Below are 22,560 nucleotides of genomic sequence, written 5' to 3'. Positions count from 1 at the left end.
AAAAAGATTATCGCAAAACTGCAGCTCGGAAAAGGCTTTGGTTCTAAATTAGGTTTGACTAACGGCATAGAGGCTATTGGCATTTGGTGGACACAGAGAAAGGTGATAGCAAGACTAATGGTGTCATTATGGGCTAAGAAATGGCTCTTCTAGTTGAATTAAAAAAGCAATGACCCTGATCTGAGGGAAATCTCCCGGTGACAAAAAGGAAACCGGGACAGGTCAGTGATAGGATATTGGATTTTGGCTGCCCTGGTCAGCGGTGTCACAGCTTTTATGGCCGCAATAGGGGCCATGACCACAGCACTCCTGATGAGTAGATACAAGCAGCCATTTGTGACCTCTCACCTTTAACCTGACCTCCTAACAGATGATAGAACGGAGAGAGAGGGCTGTGCCTTGATCCTGATCAGAAATTTTGCCAATGTTTAATATAGCTAGGAGTGGCTGTTTTGTTACTTATTTCTTTTTTGCATGTGAGTGTGTATGAATGAAAGTTTGAATCTATTCATGGCAATGCCTGTCTCAATCTGAAGTCAATAAGACAGCTCTGTTTGGTCTGTGTTCCATGATGATGGCATTGAGTCTAAACACACATGCCATGCACTTCCGTCATTACAGCTGATTATCCATAATCAACATCTAAATATACCACTACCACTAGTGAGAAAACACAGACCTCCTGAGCAAAATCGCCTTTCAAACATCAGGCTCGCCACAACACAAGGAAAACATTTTCCAATACTGAAGAAAGAAATATCTCGGCTCTCCCGAAATAATAAATAAGTCAGTTGTGCTTTTCGTGGCATCACTCATAATCACAAGTATTTGTTGATTTGAAAGGCTATGGGAATACAACTTTAGATGAGAAGACAAAAGCATAAATCCTCATGTCAAATGTGGCAGTGCAGCAGAAGCTAAATTTAAGAGGCTAGTTGCTACTTATTTTTTTCTTTTATTGAAATTAAGTATAGCAGTTATATGTATAGGTGTTTGATTACAACGTGACAGACTGCTAAATGACAAAGCAGATGGAAACTAAATGCACGTGTTTTAAACATCTTAGATTAATAAGAATAATTCTGACTGCTATGAAGTAAAAGTTCCTATGACCACTGACATATCAATAACAGGTGGTGGTGGCATATCTTGACATTTTTAATGAAACCTTTGTGCGTTGACAACCACAGAAAAGAACAGACAAGGAAACAGTTTTTTGTAGCTGTGTGACCCAAATGTTTATGAACAGCGATCTCATAAACAATGACCAAAAAAAGAGCCAATGTGTGCAGATGAATAAGACAAAAACAAAACAAAAATTACTTTTACCATAAACTAACAAATATGTTATTCATCATTGTCCTTTTGACTGATTAATGCAGAAGTTGAGTAGTTTGTTGCTTATTCATGCTGCTGTGTCTGAAAAACGTCTGTGTGTCTACTCTGGCTCTCGACAATCCAGATGTATCTGCTTACAGAAAAACAGACACTCATATTGGTGTTTGCGTGATCAAATTCACAACTGAAGGAATATTTACTGATGTCTAAATATTTATACTGCAGGGTCTCCAGCAGCTTCATGGACTCACACTTTCATGGCTATACTAACAGCGTGAAAAAACAGAACCTAAACCCCCAAAACCCCCTAAACCCCCACCATACACCAAACAGACAAACCAAAAACATGTTAGAACACTTGAGCTGTGCATGAAAAGTATGTTTAAGGGGAATACAGTACATTTAAGGCAGCAGTATATAATCAAGAATGGACTCCTTTTTAAGGAGTTCATTTTTCAAACTCATCTTCATCTTCTCAATCTGGTATTTAGTTCATTCAGTTTAATGTCAGTGGATTGTAATGATGTAGGAATAAAACTATATACTGTATCATTTGCTTGTACCTGAAAGATTAAATAATGTTAAAAAAAACAACTAATTGTTCAAAGAACACATTATACAAGAAAAGGCAGAGCTGGAACCAGGACTCACGTAATTGGAATAAACATTATTTACAGGAACAACACTTAGACAACTGAGCCTGTCAAAATCACTTGCTTTCAAATGTTGCCACAAATCTGTATAATACCTAAATACCTGTATGTACCTTTGTGTTCACTCAAGGATGATAACTAATGTCATCAACAGCCCTATCAACATGGCCAAAGTTACTATATACAATATCATGGTAAAAGTATATCTTTATATAAGCATATCTATATGTGTAACTCTAAATTCTTGATTGGCCCTCTGGGTATGATCAGGAATGACAGGATTTAAATTTTCTAACTAGATCAGAAATGCAGGGAAGTGAATTTTCACTCCAGATCTGAGCTAAGAAGCCAGGATATGATTTTATCAGCAGGATAGTGAAGAGAGGATAGCAGGGTGAGAAATGTAAGAATACATTCCAAGGTCTTATAACTTGGGACCTGTCAGTTAAAAAAAACATTACATTAACTGTGCCTGTCAGGAGGAGAGTGCTCTGTCAGGGAAATTCATTTATTTGAAACACGATTATACATTGTGTATAAATAACCAACCATTTATGCCACTTGAGGCCCTCCAGTCCCGAGCCACTTGAAGCCACGCAGTAAAACCGTATGGGAGCCAAATTAAAAGCCACTATTTTTTTTTGTAAAAAGGGAGTCTCCCATCTGATTCTCCCCTCTAGACTTTACTTCCTGCCAGGAAGCCCCCCTTGACCCCCACCTCTTTCAACACACCCTGCTGCCCCCTCTCTGGCTGCATAGTTGGCAACGATAGGGAGCCTGCAGAATTAAGTGCCAGTTGGTGTTACTGTGTTTTCTCTACATCTCACAGGAGAGTACCTTTTCAAAGAATAAACAGCATGATATTATCCTCTGAACTATGGAGCGATGGCAGGGACACTGAGCCGCGTGGCATGGCTGTAAAGGGGCACTGAAGCAGAACACAGGGTGAGGGCGAACAGGGAGGGAGGGAAAAATAACACTTTGATTTGCACTGATCTTGAACCTTGTGTGCCTGTTTAACTGCACAGCGGGGTGTGGGTCTGACTGTGAGGAAAATGATGGGGAAAGTATTTTTGTCCCCTGGTTTCATCACATTCCTCGCCACTTCTCTCACCTCTGTCGACTCTGCAAGTGGTTCATACAACTTGGTCTGCTCTGGATCCATCAAAGCCTCACTTACGGGAGAGAAGAAGAAATATGTCCACTGACAGATATAAATGACTATTTAGCAATTCAAACATCAGACTTCACTTTCACCAACATAACTTTCAAAATAAGCAAATAAAGCGACTAGTGAATACTTAATAAAACATACAAAAGTTACTGTGCCTGTGCTTCAACTTGCTGGTTGTTTTTTCTTATTTCAGGGCCACTAAACTTCCAACTGGTACCCTAATTTCTCAGATTATGCTATTGATTGTGTGGAGCATGATGACTGTGCACTCACTCACGACCTGTTCCCTGACTGCAGGGGTTTAAACGTCTATACCTCCACCCCTCTTATTTCTAACCTGGAGGTCAGAGGGTCAAGGGTCAGGAGGAGCCAAGTGTTTGGGGAAGTCAATGTCTTTCTCCCCACTGACTGCGAGAGAGAGGTGCCCATCTGTTAAACAGGTTAACTTTGGTGAGACGGGCTGGGAACATATGATAATGTGTGTTCACTGGATTAGCAAGTTAACATTGATGTTACTGAATTACTATTAAAAGATTATCTGCATCAGTGGTCCCAACAAAATGCTATTTGCTTAGAACAGACATAGTGTATGTGGCAGCTACTAAAATGCAATACATTTTTTTTTTACATTTAACAGTAAATGTGTAATTCCAGACTATAATAAGTTAAAGGGTTGATTCACCCAAATTACAAAAAAACCCGGTGCAGCTAGTTGTGGTTTTATTTGCTCAGGTTTTGAGATATCAATCTCAGAATTTTCTGCTGCTGGCCAAATACAGCGGGGGCGGAGGAGGATAAAACAAGACTAAGAGTCTACGGCCATGCTAGTGGCTCAGTGAGGCTGTACTTCGGCAGTGGTGCTTTGAGCTAAATGCTGTTGTCACCATGCTAACATGCACGTAATGTTTAACATGTTCACAATTTTAGTACAGCGAGTTAGCATGCTAACATTACAAGTACAGCTGAGGCTGATGGGAATGTCATTAGTTTTGCAGGTGCTAGAAGTCAGGAGATCACCAAAGTACGATTCATCCTACGGGGACAATGAATGTCTGTACAAAATTTCATGGCAATCCATCCAATAGATGTTTCAGTCTGGACCAAAGTGGTGGACTGACGACAATACCACATTGCCAGGATAGCATGGCTAAAAATTCACTTTTCAGAATCTGCGTCCCCGTTACTCTGGGTAATTCACAGATCTCACTGTGAACAGTTTTCATAGTGTTACTTCTTCAGAGAGAGGTGCCCATCTGTTAATAAAAGCTGTTCACAGTGAGGTCTGTGAATTAGCCCCTGTTTCTGGAAAGGCACACTGCTGCTGATTTTTTAAAAATGTCATTTTTCAATGCTGTGAGCACCACAAACAAAATTCCATTTATCCACATAGTACTAGGGTGGAGGCAGATATTTCTGATAACTCTATACATGGGCATATAAAACAAAATTATCTGCATTGCTATATACCATTTGAGGTAAGTGAAAAAATATGTATTTCAAGGAGAATTACTTTGTGTAATTACACTACATTGAATGTCAAAACAGTCTAAACATGCTTAGCATTAGGTTTTTTGTGTATTTGTAGGCATGTGAGGAAGAGCAGTCTTTCCTATCTGGGCTTGACCATCATGCAACCAGCGCCCCTCCACCCCACAACTCTCTCTCTCTCCCTTCCTTCCACTCCATGTACAGGATGCATTTCTGATAAATGGCAGAAGGATGGATGGGCTGACAGAGGGGCCGGACAATAATGGCTGATCTACAGGACACAAATGCAGCTACTGAGAAGATTTATGGGCCTCTGCTCACCGTAGACTGTCCAGTAACCGATTAGATGATTTCTCAAAGCTGTGGACGGATGGCAGCGAGCTCAAGGGAAAGCTCTTTCTCTGTCCCAGCGCATTATTTATTAATCAGATGTTTTGGGTGGAAGCCACTTCAAGAAGTGGAACCAGGAAACAACATGCTGGCCGTAAACATGGCAAAGACAGGAGAAAACAAGTGTGAGAGGGAAAGTGAAACTGTCAAGGCGAATCAGGGGCATGGGAAGAGGGAGAGAGTGGTTCTTTACATGCAAGACCCTCAGTGAACGTGGTTCACTGGAAAAAACTTAGATGATATTCATGTAATATGCAAGAGCTACTTTGATGAAGCCATCACATTCAATAACCTAGAAGGGCAATGATGTCTTGATATTAACCTTACAAAAATCTCTTCTCCAGTTACTTGAAATCATTTAATTAGCACCAAAGCATCACATATTAATCTGAGTTGGTCAAAGGGTGGAAAAATAAGACCACAGTTCAACTTGTCATGGGAGTCCTTTATAACAGAAATGCTAAAAGCCCCCTTTATGTTTGTGTTTTGAGTAATTCTTGCATTCTAATTACTGTCATCTAATACCATGCATGCATTATAATAACATCATTTTGAGAATGTAGAATGGCTATGAGTATCCTTATTCACAAACTGGGTAAAGCTAAAACAATTAGTCAATTAGTCGACTGACAGAAAATTAATCTGCGACAACTTTGATAATGGATTAACAATTTGTAATTTTTTTTAAGCAAAAATGCCAAAAACACTACTGTTTTGGACTCAAAACAAGCTATTTAAATATGTCAACTCATGCTATGGGAAATTGTAATGTCCATGTTTCACTATTTTCTGACATTGTATAGACCAAACAATTGAGAAACTAATCTACTGACTAATTGATAATGTCAATAATAAAAAGTTAGTTTCAGCTCTTAAACATAGTAATTCTTGAAATGACAACAATGCCAGGTGCAGATACAGTAAGTGGCAGCTCTTTCTATTATTTTGAGCGGTATTCTGTTGGAAGTACAGTATTTAACCATTAATCCTCATTGTGTATATTCAGCAGTCCTCGAGGATCAATATTACAGCAGAGAACAAGGCAGCATGCCACCCCAACAGTTAATGTTTGATCAAAATGGTCCTTTAATTGGGAGCACTGTTGTAGTTGTTTAGAAATGGGGCACTATCAAACAGCGGTTTACAATCCCCTCCTCAATGCCAAGCTGATGTGGCCGCCAATGCAACTTTCATAGGATCCCTGATTAAAAACTGCTCTGTAGTCCCTAGCCTCCTGACCCTTCACCCTGGCTTCACTCCATCTCAAAGCTAGGGAAATTAATTAAAATTTCACAGAGATGATATCGCATCGCATCACCGATGAAGGTGTGGGGGTGGAGGGGGGGAGAAAAATCAATCAAAATCATCTCCATCTACTCCCTCTACTGGTTGGCTTGAAGGCAGGAAGGAGTCACAAGATGGCCACAGAGGCACTTCCTGTGAGAGAATTGAGCACTTCCTGTGCCAGAGGGCCAAGAAAACTTTCCTAAATAATGTCATCAATCATGGCACTGGCTCACTCTCAGCGCCCCACGAGGAGAACAAACACACAAATAATTATACGTTGTAATTTAGCCCAGAGGAAAGTCTGTCCCTGTTTTCCCCAGTGGAAAGCAGCATATCGCTCCTACCTTCCTCCCCCCTCCTTTCTCCCTTTACACAACAATAAAATTACATTTGCATTAGCTGTGAGAGAATTTGGTTGGATGATTTATTGAAGCAATCAACACTACACTGGCCAATCCCTGGTCCTCTCACTGTGTGTGTGAGAGTGTGAGAGAGCGAGAGAGTGAATGTGAGTGAGTGAGTGTGTTTTGTGGAGATTGGGTGGGGTAGCTTGGAGCTTAGAGAAAGGAAGAAATAGCTTGGGCTGGGGACCAAAGGGGGAAGCGAGGTATGAGCTGTGCAGCGGAGCAATCACCAAGATTCTGCCTTTGATTAGATTAGCATTAAACAACACCCTGACAGATATGACAAATAGGTGCATTAGAGCCTGTCATTCTTCTCTCTTTGGTTTTGTATCTAGCTTTCACTCCTGCTATTCCTTCGTCTCTGGACATTGTAGGGCTCACATTCCCTCCATGTGTCCCACTAGCACAAATCTATGCGTGGCCACTGACATCCAAACAGATGTGTAATCTGACTGTATTACCTTTTTAGAGAAGACGCAAAGTGAATAATGGGAAGCAAACAGGGTAGGGGTTAAAAGGGGGAGAAGGTGGAGGAAAGAGAACCAGATGACAGGCGCTATTTCTTTAGAAAATAAAGCTGATAAAAAAGCAGAGTGCAGTGGTGAGAGAGGTGTCATTAATCAGATCTGTTTTTGTATTATTGGAGATCTTTGTTTTTTTCATGAGGTGTTTTAAATGGTAAAGACGCAAACAAACAGGGCCAGAGGGGAGTTATTATCTGTTGTCCTTGTCATTGGATATGTGTGTATATGAGGGCAACTGTTTGGTGTGTGTTACACTACGAAAATTATTGTTTCTACACTGAATAAAAACACTGTCCATATGAGATGCATTTACATATGAATGTAAAGTACACTATGTACTGTGTTTTGGTCTACGCACAGTAACTGAACAGCCTTCTGCTTTGTGTCTCTTAATGCTAATCAGACATCCTGGAGTGATCTATTGACATCCCTGATCATTGATCTGCCCACGCCTGCTTATGATCCCTGAATTAGTATTCATGAATCCGGCAGCAGCTAAATAAACTTGGCAACAAAACACCCACGAGACAATAGAGAAGAGAGGGATAATCAATGCAAAGCACCATCAAATCTACATTATCCTTCCTCATCAGTTTGGCCAGGCCACAAGGGCCGGTGCTCGGGGCAAAGGTGATGCGGACAGGTCGGCCACCCTTGACCCTCAAACCAATAATTGCGGCCTGAGATGCCTTCTCTCCGGTTTCTCTGCCCTCACTCGAGGACGGGGTGAATGTGGAAAGGTAGACAAGGTAGTGTAGAGGAAAGATAAGGTGTTGGATGGCTCACTGTCCACTCTGGGCTGTGGATTTACTGCACTCAAGGTGAGCTTGATAAATCACATTGGGGGAAAAGCGGAGGACAGGGGTAAGAAAAGATATAGATGCCAGACTTGCCTGTGAACATAGTAGCATGACGAGCTCCACCACTGAGCTGCTGGACTTCATACACACCAGGCCTGGAGAAATATGAAAGAAAAGGGAGTAGATTCGAAAAATAAACAATTATTTTTTGTGTGTTTTATTTCATAAACCTTCGTTGGTACTTGTGGAAACACGTTCAAGCACTACACACACACAAATAGACAGAGATTACCTAACCTTGTGCCATCTGCAAGGGAGCAGATAGTATTGATGGGCCTAATGAGCCGACATGATGTTACTGTAAACTAATACATATTTGGGCCTTGTATTACAGGCCTGACCTGGCCAGCATATGTCCCATTGATCCCTAATGGCGAGCCCTGGGCTTTTAGAGGGCAGGGGGCCACTAGAGTGTCCAGAGTCTGCTTCACAGGCACAGACGGGAAGAAGGCAGAGTAGCCTTTGGTCTTTCAGTTGCTATTCATATGATACAGAGACACATGCACCATCACACATGCAGACAAACACCCATGCATGCGAGGACACACACACACCTCCCCCTGCCTTCTCTTCAGGCCCCCCTGCAGCTATCAATCAACTTTCCATTTTGTTTGGTGGCAGCAGACATCCCAAACACTGCTATTAGTGGCCTGGCCTCTGACCTGGCCCCCTAGAAACCTTCAGCACAACTACCAGCTCTTGGCTCATTCTATTAAATTAACAACAGCCTAGAGATGTTATTGCATTTAAATGAGGACAGCAGTTAAAAGATGCACCATCCTTGTGGTCTGCGAGGATGCGGTGAAAAAATGTTGCTCTATGATGTTGTACTTACTCGTGCCCTCAATAAGGAGCTCTTGTCCATGGCTGCCCAGCAGGGTCCGAGAGAGGAAGGGGGCAAAGTCCACAAAGATCTCTCTCAGCAGAGGAGCTGCCTTCTCCAGAGCATGCTCCAGACGCTCTGAGATACTGGAGAAGTGGGGAATTAATCCAAACAACAAATAAACACAAACAGTACATGACAAGTAAAATGAAATAGAGTAGAATGAAATTGACATGAACTCCAAAATAAATCTAGGAATTACCAAATTCAGCAAAATATTGTTTTTTAATGTGAAGGAAAGAAATTGAAATTAGGACAAAGCAACAATCAGTAACTATGCATTAATAACTGATGTGTATGCTTACGTGCATAAAAAGCTGATAGTGTGTGCTTGTGTGTGTGTATGTGTTTATGTGTGAGAGAGAGAAAAGAAGATGAATCACCTCATATTGGGGGCTGTGTTCTGGGTCACAGGGGAGAGTGGGGGGACAGATGGCAGGCTAGTGCTGGCTGGAACCTGGCCGCCTGCTGCAGGGAGAAACCAAAGAACTCTGTTATTAGTCTGGATGTTGGACAAGAATAAGAGGCTATACACACACACACACACACACACACATACAGCAATACATTATACGACCAGGGTAGCACCATAAACCTGTGTGGAAACATGCCTCTTACGAAATAATACAATGGTCTTCATTCAAATGTATAGAATAGGGGGATTTATGGTCAAATAGGGCAAGTGGGGCTACAGTTATAATTGTTTAGTTAGATAGTGGATGATGTACCCCGAGCACAATATGTCTTCCCTATCAATTTACAATTCAGAGGTTTTCATGATGGAAACCTCTGAATTGTGCACTGAAAGGCTGGTAACATTTCACTGTCAGCTGCAGTCATACTTTAAACAGTGTGATCATTTTTGGATTGTGTTTTTTTATTTCAGCCATATATCTAACACATGCACAATGTTGAGTATTTTTATAAGTAAGTAATATTTTCAGTGTTACACCTGTGTGAATGTGAGATGTTAAAAAAATGCCTACTATTTTTTCAAATTGTTTTTGCTCATTAAGTCATTAAATACCAATTTACCCCTCTGGACTGTTTTTGTGACGGTTTCATTATACAACTAAAAGGTGCTTTACGACTTCATTCTGGAGACAGAGGCACACAAGGTACAAAGTCCATGTTTGATTGATCTGGCAGTAAATTCACTTCCTTGTGGCTCATAAATAAGCTAATGCCCAGCTGAATATGGAGGAGGGGGATTCCTCTGGTGTTTCAGCGGGCTTGTTTTTCCAGCCAGGACGGTCTCCAAGCAGGGATAACTCTTAAGGAATGACAGACATTGTAATGTGGGCTGGAATGTGTGTGTGTGTGTGTGTGTGTGTGTGTGTGTGTAAGGTGTTAAGCAGCACCATGTGGGCCTGGTGAGAGTATCCCTCTCGAGCTGAAGTAGCTCCTTCAAACAAAGAGGAGTAAATGAACGTCTCCATTAGTCCTCCCACTGCCCCACTAACACAGACTCACAAAGCATATTTACTCAGCACCGCTCACTGACACAAAGCACCCTGTGCATACAGTTATCATTATTCACATGCACACACTCCACAACCTGATTTGACAGTAAATGCACAATCTCCTAAAACACACAAATCTCATTTTCATGTCACTCCCTCCTCTCTTAAACACACACAGACTCCTCAATGAAAAAACATTACACTTTTATACACACTAACACATGCAGAAAGGTGACCAAAAAAACAGCAGGCCTTTTGATCACTATTTACTGTCACTGCTGAATCAGTGAATATAGGAGAGTTGGTGTGACTATTATTTTATTCTTTCACCTTAATTCATCCTTGTATCAGAAGTCAATGAAAAATAAAATAGAAACTTTTGTTTTTCTTTGTTTGCATTTATATTTACACCAGCAATAATTATTTTATATTATTTTATAATTTTTATTTATATATTTTTTTCAATGTATGTACAGTTTTAGTTTGAAAATGTTACTTATTTTATTTTTACTTTTAAACCAAGACTACAGTTGCTACAGCAATTACAAGTGAATTAGTGTAACTCTAATGCTTCATGCTGTCTTCTCAAGCCTTTGGTAACTGGATTACATTGCACAAACACAGCAATGTTATTCTGCCAGACATACAGAGGAGTAGCTCTAATAAAGGAGTATCTCTAAATAAATGCTTACTTTTTCATAGCAGGCTCATCCAGGCTATGACTTATCTGCCCTCGCAGAAACACTGCCCTTCTAATATTTGAGAGTATGTAGGAGTGTGTGTGTGTGTGTGTACTCACTAGCTGCAGAATCTGCAGAGGTGCTCTGGGAGGCATCGTCAGAAGACACTATGGCAACGCTGTCGATTGGTGTCCCACCAGACACAGATGCAGCAGTGGCTGCTGGGACGGGAATGGAAGTGCCTGGAGATGGTGTCATGCCTGCTTTCTTGGGTGCAACGATGACACTTCTGTAGAGAGATCAAATAAATTATTCATTTAATTCTCACCTTGACAGAACTATTGTAAGAAAATGCTGACAGTGCGAGTTCACAGCAAGCCTCGAAAGACTTTTATGTACACAGTATGGCTGGAATAACACCAACTCCATCATCAATCCATTCGACTGGAAGAGTAATTACAGGGCCACTTCACTGGCACAAAATATTTTAAAATAGTCACATCCATCTTGCCACAAACCATGCAGCTACCTGCAGCAGTCTTTCATCTGGAACAATACTCAAGAAAAATGCATTTAATTTTGCTTGCTGATAGAAAGTCTTGGGCATTACAGCAGGTTCTGTATGGGCAAAGTGCATGTTGGTGTATGTTTTCAACTTCCATGGCACAAACTAAAACTTTTGTAATTAAAAGCAATCCATCTAAAATGGTAAGTACATACAGTAGTAGGCCCGATATGGTTTGAAATTTTTCACTACCGGTGCCAATATGATACTTGAGTTATGTTATGCATACCAAAAACAATTTTTTCAATACCTTCCTTTGAGGAATAGTATTCAACAAAACACTTTCTTTAACAAAATATGCCAAACTTCTAAAGGCATCCGTGTTTAATGGTATCTTAATGCAAGCAGCCGTACAACAACTTTGCCTATATAAAATAGTTTCTAAATTTAGCTTAACTTTGTTTCCTGATTTCACAATTTAGATCAGATCTGATTAAAGAACAAGTAAGAAAATACTGAGAATCTGGTATTCAAAATGTATTAAGGTTTGATATCCAGTGCCGGCACACAGGCTTAGGTTAAGTTTTACATTCACTACTACTAAAATTACTGAAACAACTTCATCTGTTAAGCACAAGTCCCTGATCAGCTAGCTTAAATTTCTAAACACAGTTATCTATGCAATGATAATGCTGCTACATTAAATGTCCCTCCTGTAATTTTACAGGAAGTGTTTCTCGTAGTGATGTGGTACGATTGAGTGGAGTTCAATTCCCATCCGGCGAACAGCAGATGGGAGGAGAGCAGCATGCAGATAAGCTGTCAGTTTAGACCAGGACTCTGACAGACCACTGGCCATATCAAAGAGAACCTGGCCCTGCTTATCAGTGTTGACACAGGGGAAGCAGGGTCTAATCACTGGCTACTGCTGCCTCTCAGAAACACAAACCAATGCAGGCTTACCAAGATATGCATACATGAAATGCACAAAATCTGAATATGAAAAGAAAAGAACAGGAGCATACAGACAAGAGAGCTAACATACATTCCTGCACGTTCCTAGAGTCAGTGTGTATGCATCTCTTCACACACACACACACACACACACACACGGATAGTTGGGTCTGGCTCCCTGTGGTGCAGACAGTTACCTGGCTGCGGTATCAAAGGCTGTTCTCAGTTGATTTAAGGCAGCTGATCAGATCTATTAAAAAGTTACTGTGAATGTTAAACCCTGACAGTTGACCTTTGCTTCGAGTGATTTATGATTTGAGAATAATAGAGCTGCATACGGATCCCAGTGGCTTGACAGTTGTGTTTAAAGTACAAACACATACTGAGAAGGTCCAGAGTGATACATATAAACTGAAGTAGTGATAGAACAGAATGAAATCAGTATTGATAGCCAAGAAGGGTGAAGATAAGTTTCTGGTAACTTTTTTTCTGTTCTGATAGTGAGTGTGCTGGATGGTGGTATCAGGGAACAAGGGCGGTGTTGACGTGAAGCACCCCAGGTGTCAACAGCAGGGGAGAGAGAAAGGGAGACAGAGGACCCCTGGTGTGCGGAGGCTGAGAGTGTGTGTTAGTGTGTCCACAAAAATTTGAATATATGCATATGAGTGTACAAATAAATGCATGAGTGCACAAGTGTGTACGAGTCTGCCAGTGAACATGTCCATGTATGTGTTTGGCCTTCCATCTGTTCCCCAGCAAAGGCGTAGTGAATTATTCAGCAGGTCATTAGCCACACTTATCATGAGTGGGCCGCCCCAGTCGATTAATCAGCCGTCAGCGGCCCCACTCAACCCACAAACAGGAGCCCAGGGTAGAGTGTGTGTGTGTGTGTGTGTGTGTGTGTGTGTGTGTGTGTGTGTGTGTGTGTGTGTGTGTGTGTGTGTGTGTGTGTGAGTGTGCTGGGCTCAGGCTGAATTATTTAAAGGCTTTAACCTACAATGGATTAGTGCAGTAAACACTGTGATTCCAGTAATCTCTGCTATTTCAGGTAAAACAAGTGCGAGAATGAGTAAGGAAGTGTCAGTGGAGTGTGTGTGTGTGTGTGTGTGTGTGTGTAAAATACTCTTCTCTAGAGTGTTAACCTCAGAGCCAAGGGAGGGGAGTGTACACTCCAGCAGAGCTTTGATCTCCCCTTTCACCCTCGTTTCATGCAACCCTGTACATGTGAATGTTCAAAATGTTTTTCATTGACAATACACATAGACACATTTGCATGTACACACTACTTTTAAATCAACCATAATAAAGTCCATGGCATCTGACATTTTCTCGAGCTGTGATTGGATGTTGAAATGAACAATGAATGTTTTATAGGGTGTCTTTCAAATGTGCTTTAAGCCTAATTTTTCTTCATTGAAGTTTTTAAATATTTTTTCTGTATGTGGTTTAATTCTTTAATACTGATTTGGTTTGATTCGGTGCAGTCGGATGGCTGAGAGGAATACTCTATATTTATGAATGGTCTTTCATGCTTTTAGGTTGTAGAAAGTCCTTATTACAAATAGATGTTATTTTGTACAAAGGTTTTCCAAAAAAAGTCATGTTTTGTACATGAGAACAAAACACTGTACAATGGTTCAACCAGACTGACAACTGAAAGGGCAGAAAGAGACAAAGATACCTCTGAGCAACAGTTAAATGACAATATAAGAAATCAGCAGTCATCAGGAAAAGAAACTGGAAGCTTAGCATTAAAATCTGTGCAGATTTAAATAGGAACAGGTTCCTGTTTCAGTGTCAAGTGCACAATAATGCCTCTAACAAGCTGGAATTAACAGGGGTGTTGCTTTAGCAAAGCTATTCTTAAAACCTCAAAATAGAAATAGTAGGTTCGTCTAGGGTTAACACTATTGGAATTGGATCACGGAATAGCCGCTGAACATACTATGGACTGACAAATCACAGATTAAACCTATTCAATCTAACCACTGAGTAGACCGCAGAGGGCCCAAAGAAAAACGGGTTCCCAAAATATTTAGAGCCCAATTGCAAGCACAGTCGTGGTTCAAAAATGATCTAGGGTCACTTACGCTTTTCTGGACTGGAAAACAAAGAATCGAAGAGTATTTGAGGGGGGGAAATAGTTACAACAGTATTCTCCCCTGTCACACAACACTGTGCAGACATTGACTAAACGGAAGTTCATAATCATTTAATTATTCTAAAAATCTTTCAAATGTAAATAACACATTTGGTGTATAATTATACTGTTTTTATCTATGTTAAAATAGCCATAATTGATGGAAAGAAGAAAAACATCAACAGGTGACTCCAAACTTTTGAGTGGTAGTATATACTGTAGCTAATAGCATTTTTTCCCCCGTTCTTCTCACAAATTGATATGTAATACAATATCAGCCACAACAGTTTTCGGCTTGTAACTTACTTAATCTAAATAACACATACAAACGCCTGATTTTTTAGAGCCAACAGCAGCAGATTACAAAAGAGCTGATTAGTTTGTAAATATGATGAAGGATCACTAGTAAGCTTGTTTCAGGTGTATCACATAAGGTGAACCACATAAGGTGAACTTGTGTGAATCCCCATTTGCATTCACAGTACTGAATACGTCATTCATAGAACCTCACTTTTGTGTGATGTAGAAATTGAAAAGGGAGGAAAATGGCCTTCACTCTTTCAGTTGTGTCCGACATGCTTACCCTCTTCCTAAGCAGTACATTAACATCACTTCACCATCAACAAAACTCATCTGTACATCAACTTTCACATGCATGTGGAGTCTGCCGCCAGGAATGCAAACAACTGCACCATGTATATCCCAATGTCTAACACACACACATATTCTGCTGAACCATGAAGTCTAAATCACAGGCTTGTACAATGACACTGTTTAGTTCTGGTTAGTGTCAGCAAATATTTGCAGACTGGCTGTCATAACAGGGGCATGGCTGAGAAATGGATGGGAGAAATCCAGCAGGTCTCCACTAGTAAATAAATCAGTAGGGATACTTCACCCCCTGACCAACCCACAGTTTTTATCTGGGAGATCCCAGCTTCTTTCATACATCCAGCCTTCTGGGTAAGTGGAAAGTTGCCATGTTTTGGCAGGAGATGTCAGTGTAGAATGTCAGCTCTGGCTTGTACTGGTGTCACTGGGAGACTTACTGGTTAGTGGGAGATGCTGAGCAGTGATAGTCATTACAACAAGATAATAAACACAGAACATGTGTACATGCATGGTAGGTAGAACTGGTTTGGGTAAGGACTAGAGACAGCTGGCTGATAAAGAGCAGTAAACTGAGGAGATGATAAAATAAATATAGGCGTAAAGCTAGTGAATGATATGGATAGTGGGGTAGTTTTGCCCAAGAGACATCAAAATAATTTGATGTCTAACGTGTTAAGTGGTGAAACAATCAAGTCAATTTATCACTCATTGATCAAGCGAAAATGCTGATTCAGGCTTCTCAAATGTGAAGATTTGCTATTAACTTTGGGTTTTAGACTGTTGGTCAAACAAAAGTAGCAATATGAAGAAGTCATCATGGGCTCTGCGAAAATAAGATTAAAGGATAAGGGTGGTGATATTCTATATTTTATTGTCAACAAATCCCATAAAAAGAAAACCAACAAAGAATTAACCTATTAACCTAAGTATTTTCTGTGTGTCCAAAGCCTGATATAGCTTATTCCTCTGTGCCATAGACCTCTATTATTAACCAAAAACTATTAAAACGCATCAATGAACCACACCTTTTCGCTGGGTGACATGTTCATGAACATGGGCAGTGTAGTTTATTTTCAGTTAATCCCACATACACTGTCGTGCTGCTGTAAATAGTGCACCAAATCTGTATTAATCCATAGCTGACAATATTCCCTAAAAATGCACTATTTATTCCTGTTTGAGCGACGTTTGCTAAAAACTACAGCACCCAGCAGTTATGGGAATTTTTTTTGCCTTTTTAGTTTTTTTTATATATGATAGTATGTATTTGTGAGCCCTTTTTGAAGATGTATGTCCTCAGGAGGAACCAATGAGCTTGGGGCTGAGAACCACAGACAGGGTTGGGAAGTCAGAAATTGATGAAAAAATTGACTAATGCACTGTTGGTTTTGGTGTTTTTTCATGGGATTTGTTAAAAATAACAAAAATATAGAATATTGCCAGCCTTTTGCTTTAACTGATAAAATGATTATTAGCTACAGCCCTGGAATGTGTTAATGCGTGAACACCATCAGAGCGGCTTTTATTTCCTCTTAAAAAGGAGCTAGGATAAAGTTTGCTGTCTGTGCCTGGGCTGTATACCTTGCATGAAGAGGGTCTCATAGGCAGCGAGCAAGCTGTTAGTCTATGTTCTCCAGCTCTCCTGACGTCCTCTCTTCCTACTGAGTGTGCTCAGCGGACAGGAGCCAGTCTAATCCCCCTGATATGAGGAGCGCCCTGAGACCTGACAAAGCATTCCTCAGATAAAGACACGCGATCACAGAGATGCCGTGGAATTCCCACAGTTGGGGGTAGGCGGACTGACTAAGTGCGTTTGTGAGAGACAGAGAGAGAGAAACGGAGAAATGTTTTCTTCAATACATGAGAACCTTGACTTGACATCACCCCCATGGAGACTTCTCTCTCCCCCTTCTCCCATCTCTCCTTCTCTCTCTCTCTCTCTCTCTCTCTCTCTCTCTCTCTCAGTCGCTACCACCATCCCCCCCACCCCCGCCGTTTGTGAACGTCTGTCTCAGAATCAACGCTCCAAATGCAAACCAGACATCGGTGACCATTCTCTCTCACCTGGGCCCGTCTGCGGCTTCAGTACCCGGCTCTGCTTTTGAAGCCTTACTCCTGACTGTTTACCCCTGCACCTCCAGGGGTAATGCAAATTATACAGCTTTTATGCCAGAAAAAGGGGGATACCACTTCAAATGTTAGACAGGGAGAGATGAGCAGCAGGAGAGATGAAAAAGAAAGTTGTTAAATATCAGTGACGCGGTGAAAAGAAACAGCTTCCTGCCAGATTCATCTCTCTGTCTCTTTATCCCAGACATGACTCCTGTTTTCCTTAAGACATGTTTTTTGTAAGGCGGTTTGCTTGAGATGAGGACCTACATCGACAGCTAAAAGAAAAAACAATGGGAGTAAGGGGGAAAGAGTCTGAGACTAAGATTCCCTGGTTCAAAAGGGTTTCTGTTAAGGAATTTTTTTCAAGATCCACCAAAGCCTCCTCTGAGGATACCAACCAGAGATGTCTTCAAGGTCTGACTTTCAAAAGTCCTCTGCAGTTACGTTGGGATAAATGGTATGAAACTGTCAACTGTGAAGCTTGAGAATCAAAAGCGTATATACACCATATGAGGTCTTGAGAAACTGATGAAACAGTCAGGTCTGCACCCATGACAAAACCGTAAGAACTTTATTCCAGATTTTTTCAGAGCAGAAAAATATGATTTTCTATAAATAGTACGGTAGCATATGTGTATATCAAACCATATTTGAACCTGAGCCCTCACCTATCGAAGGACCGGAACTGTAGCGATGATTCTCTGGCCACATCGCCCACACTTCCTAGAAATGCTGGTGGCAGCAGACTTGGGTCCACCATGATATCATCAGCTGGAGTGCTCACTAGGCTGCGCAGAATGTCCTTCACATTCTTGCCCTTTGAATCAGTGGGCAGAGAAGGTCTGACCTCAGAAGACAGTGTAGACAGGGCCTCTGAGATGGCGTCTGGACCGTGAGTCACTCCAGAGGATGACAGGTCTGCTTCGCTCGCAGCGGTTGAGGTGTGGTCATCACCAATGCCAGAATCATACCGCCGGAGAGAGACTCCATTCTCCACTTCAAGTCCACCAGAAATGGCACCACTATCTAAGAAGACACAAATAATAATGAAGAAATATGAGCAATAAAGCCATGCCATACAAGAGATTAATAACTTCATAAGTAAAGATGAATAACAGGGAAGAAAACGAGAAAACTAAATTCTGCTGCACAAAATTCTGTATATTTTTTAGACTTTTCTAAAATCTCTACCTTGTTTTCGTATTCTATAGTTTAATGCTGTGTAGTGCAATACTCTATAGATTCAACAGCCTATAAAAAATATTCAAGTGAAGAATCTAAAAAGGGCAAGTAGTGATGATGACAAGAGGTCGTAAGTACTCTCAACAGGGCTTTGTATTTAGGGGTCAAAAGCAGAAAAAGATTGGGAATTATTGTATTACAGACTGCAGCATTATCTTCCTATGCAGATAAATATTTCAGATGATTTTTCTTTGGAGCTGCTGTATACCTGTGCTCCTGGCAGACTGCGATCGCTGAGGGTGTTTCTTGTCATTGTGGGGCTCCAGGATGTCGCGGTACTTAGACACCATGAGGACTGAGATGAAGTAGACAACAGCAAGAGCCAGAAACTGAGCCTGCTTACTGTCCTCCTGAAACAAACAACATACACTAAACAATCTGTGTGTGTGTGTTCTTCAGAAAGCAGTGATAGTTGAATAATTTCATGGGTGTTATGCACACTGTGTGTACGTTACATGAATGTGTTCTCTATATAACTCACAATATCTCTGAAGACGACAGCCCTGAGGCGGTTTATGTCCATATCCTGAAGAAGCCGGTCTAAGTCGTTGATTGGAGACATTCCACCTGTCACTGCATCAACAGGACTCTGCATGCATGCATGAAAATCAAACCATTACCACATGAAATATATTGTCTCCAAGTGAAGTGCAAGCAACACATGTATTTTTACACCAATCAGGATGTTTATTAATCCATGTGCACTTCATGGAGTAGGGTAAGGTTTCACAGCTTAGGGAAGCTATCCCTCCTGGGATCTTGTCTTTAACATAATGGCTTTTCTATGGAGCCACTGCATTATAAATGAGCTTTAACACCCGGTTCAGGGAAGAACAACATGACTTTACTGGAAGCCACTGTATCAAATCAAAGGGGCAATGACAAAAGGCCTCTTCTAGTGTCACAAATAGCAACCAGTGTGGTAATATAATAAGATATGAGCTAATGCAATGACACTTGGTTGTTGTTGGTGAGCAGGACAAAGGACAAAGCTCCTCCTGGTTTACTACTGAGTATGGGAGAAAGGCAAAGAAAGCTGCGGCTATTTTGAAGTGTGAAAAAAAGGATGACCAGTACAAGAGCTTGAGTTGATGACTGAGATTTGCAATGTTATTTTGTATTTTGGGGAAAACAATTGTAAACAAATTTAAAACAGCAGAGGAAGTGTAGAAAATGTAGAAAGATAATGAAGTGAGGAGATGATTTGGGTTACTTGCCTGCGCGGCTGCAGACTTGGCTGTTCCAAGCACAGTGCCGGGCACGGCTGTGTAGCTGCGTGCTGAGCTTTCTGTGCCATGCTTAAATTGGGCTTGCTGACACTCCAGACAGTTTCTCACAGCCATAGCACACACTGGGAAGGGATGAAGAAACAGATATTGTGTGACATCATATAAATAAAGTCATTTTCAGAGAAATATGTAAAAGCATTAAGCTGAAATCCAGCTCATAAAACTAAGAAACCCACAACAGCAGCAGCTGAGAGAGACAAAAACAAAAGGAGAAAAAGTGGGGCCACGACAAGGTCAATGCTCTGGCCAACTCTGGCAGCATCGTTCACTCTTCCCTGCTCCACCTCTCCTCCCAAGGTCATAGTGCAAGGGTGTGCTCTTGAATCACAGCCACTGTGTGCAGCCATAACAAATGACACTGCTAGGGTGTGCACATGCTGAGTAGGCAGCAACATACATCTTTTGTAGCAAAAAATCTTGTGGTCCGGCAACTTTAGGTGGGTTCAAAACTGGCACACTTACCATTTGTAATCTAATGTGCTGCTCCTCTGTTGGAGCCCCTCCCAACCCCCGCTACTCTGTACTTGACAACTGACAAATGTTAACTCTGAGCCATTTAGATTACGAAGGAGGGAATTATTCCGTCTGGAAATGGGCTCGCTTTTTCCATTAGGACTACTCTTTCATACGACCATTTATAAAAAGAGAGGGGGAGGGAGGGGTGGAGATGCTGAAACCTTGTTACAGTCTTCCAAAATCAGATTAGGTGCCAGCAATGGGGAGCGCATACCTCATCAAATATTCATTTCATAACGGCTGCTTTCTAAAACTGGACCTGTAGTACGGTGGCATCGCTCTCCTGCAAAACCCCAACAGCAGCAACGATAGTTGGATAATATCTGAGAGGGGAAGTGCTCTTTGTATAACAAGTTTGTATTTTGAAAGCCTTTTTGGTTGTAACATTCACTGTAATGAGTATCTAAAAGTAAAAACTGATACCAGGATATGCACCATTTCATATAGGGAACCAAGCATGTAGAAATAATTTAAATTAATGTAGAAAGTATTGCACCACTTCCACACTGAGTGAGTGTTTGTGTGTGCATACTGTGTTGATCTGTGTTTGCTGAAAAGGTGCACCACATAAAATGAATAATGTAAGAATTTCAATCTCTTATTCAGCTAGAGCGTGGCTTGGCTTTTGATGCTGTCAGAGGAAACTGTAATAGCCTGGAACAGAAGGCAGAAAAAGGCCTCAGGCTCCGCTGCAGTACAGTACAGCCAAGGCCATTATGTAGAACTCACTACATCATGATAGCAGCCATTTTAGAGTGTTGCCATGCAGTGGGGTTATAATAACAAGATAAGAGAGTGCTGATACGAGCAGAATGAAAGAGGCAAGGGAATGAGAGCAGCGGCTGGAGATGGAGAGAAAGGCGGTAGAAAAGAAAGAGAGAACACAGAAGGGAGGGTCAAAAAGGCTACAGGGAGCCATGATTGAGGCTAATACAAGAGGCTACTGCCGGCTGATATGAGGTGGATCGACAACCAGGGGAGGACAGAGGGCTTGGTAAAAGAAGGAGATAAAAGATGGAAATTCAGAGACGGGACAGTGATGAGTAGAAAGATAGTTAGGCAAAAAAATTGCAGGATTCAAGAAATAAAAAATAGGATGGACAAGGGAAAGAATGCATAAGATTAAAAGCAAATGAGCGGTTTTAGGAATAATGAGTCTATTCAAATAAAAGATATAGACCAAGTGATGGGGAAAAGAACAAAACAAAAACACCAGCGTGCGTACCAAGGCGAAGGCACTGCCGGAGGATGCCTCCTGACGACATGTTTTTCTCAGCTTCTATCTCAGTGAAGTTGAGGGAGCTGGCAAAGATGAGTACATCCACGAGGTTGATGAGGCGCTGTAAGAAGGTGATCGAAGCCTCCACTGACAAGCCTTGGGATGGTTCAATGTTCTCCAGTTCATGCTGGTAGTAGAGAGAGTAAAATTTACACAGTAATTAATGTATAAGTAATCACACAGGTTAAAAAAAAAAAAAAACAGCCTTTAACATCCATGAACCTTTCATTCAGTTTAAAGTACAAGTTGACCTATATAGTAACAATAAGAAGAATTTTGCTTTGTATGAATAATACAAATATATAAAAAGAAAAACAGTGCCTTTATTTTAATGTAAAGAATGCCAAAAACTGTTAAAGTTTTGCTTGTGCACTTCAAGAAAACTCTGACAGATGGCTCAAAGAACAAAAGAAATATTGTTGTGTTATGTTCATTCTTGACGAGTAGTTTAAGAAAAAAACTTAACACAAGATCCACTTACTAAGGTTTTTTTGTCAAAAAGTGACATTCCATTCAAAATCACTTTACAATTACTTGCCATAAAAGTTTCTGAAAAACATTGACATTTTACAATAAAAACAACGACATCAAAAGGACTGCATGAATGATGGAAAAAATGTGAATCTGTGAATGTAATTCTTTTTTGTTACTGTTGTTACTTAATGTTGAAAATATAAAATAAATAATGCCAATAAAGATTTAAGCCGGAAAACAAAAATTGTATTAAAAATTAAAACTTGCACAAAAAATGCATGTAAAAATGTAAT

The 22,560-nt window shown here is 40.8% G+C and overlaps 1 protein-coding gene across 11 annotated transcripts in view; it reads right to left on the bottom strand.

The window, feature by feature from the left end:
* The window catches only part of lrba (LPS responsive beige-like anchor protein), a 197,502-nt gene that overhangs the window by 117,535 nt on the left and 57,407 nt on the right, over window positions 1-22,560 (bottom strand). For 9 of the 11 annotated variants that reach the window (XM_044190067.1, XM_044190068.1, XM_044190073.1 and 6 more), the window contains exons 25-33: window positions 21,740-21,920; window positions 19,927-20,060; window positions 19,191-19,298; window positions 18,918-19,059; window positions 18,136-18,493; window positions 11,264-11,433; window positions 9,385-9,469; window positions 8,954-9,087; window positions 8,152-8,213 (exon numbers count right to left, since the gene is read on the bottom strand). In XM_044190067.1, coding sequence (XP_044046002.1) covers window positions 8,152-8,213; window positions 8,954-9,087; window positions 9,385-9,469; window positions 11,264-11,433; window positions 18,136-18,493; window positions 18,918-19,059; window positions 19,191-19,298; window positions 19,927-20,060; window positions 21,740-21,920 — 1,374 coding nt within the window. The remainder of the gene's footprint in view (window positions 1-8,151; window positions 8,214-8,953; window positions 9,088-9,384; window positions 9,470-11,263; window positions 11,434-18,135; window positions 18,494-18,917; window positions 19,060-19,190; window positions 19,299-19,926; window positions 20,061-21,739; window positions 21,921-22,560) is intronic. The other 2 variants (XM_044190069.1, XM_044190070.1) reach the window with 2 other exon arrangements.

The sequence above is a fragment of the Siniperca chuatsi genome, linkage group LG3 (genome assembly GCF_020085105.1).
Source record: "Siniperca chuatsi isolate FFG_IHB_CAS linkage group LG3, ASM2008510v1, whole genome shotgun sequence".
Lineage (NCBI taxonomy): Eukaryota > Metazoa > Chordata > Actinopteri > Centrarchiformes > Sinipercidae > Siniperca > Siniperca chuatsi.
Note: the sequence above shows the minus strand (reverse complement) of the source record. Positions and strands in the feature narration are given on the sequence as shown.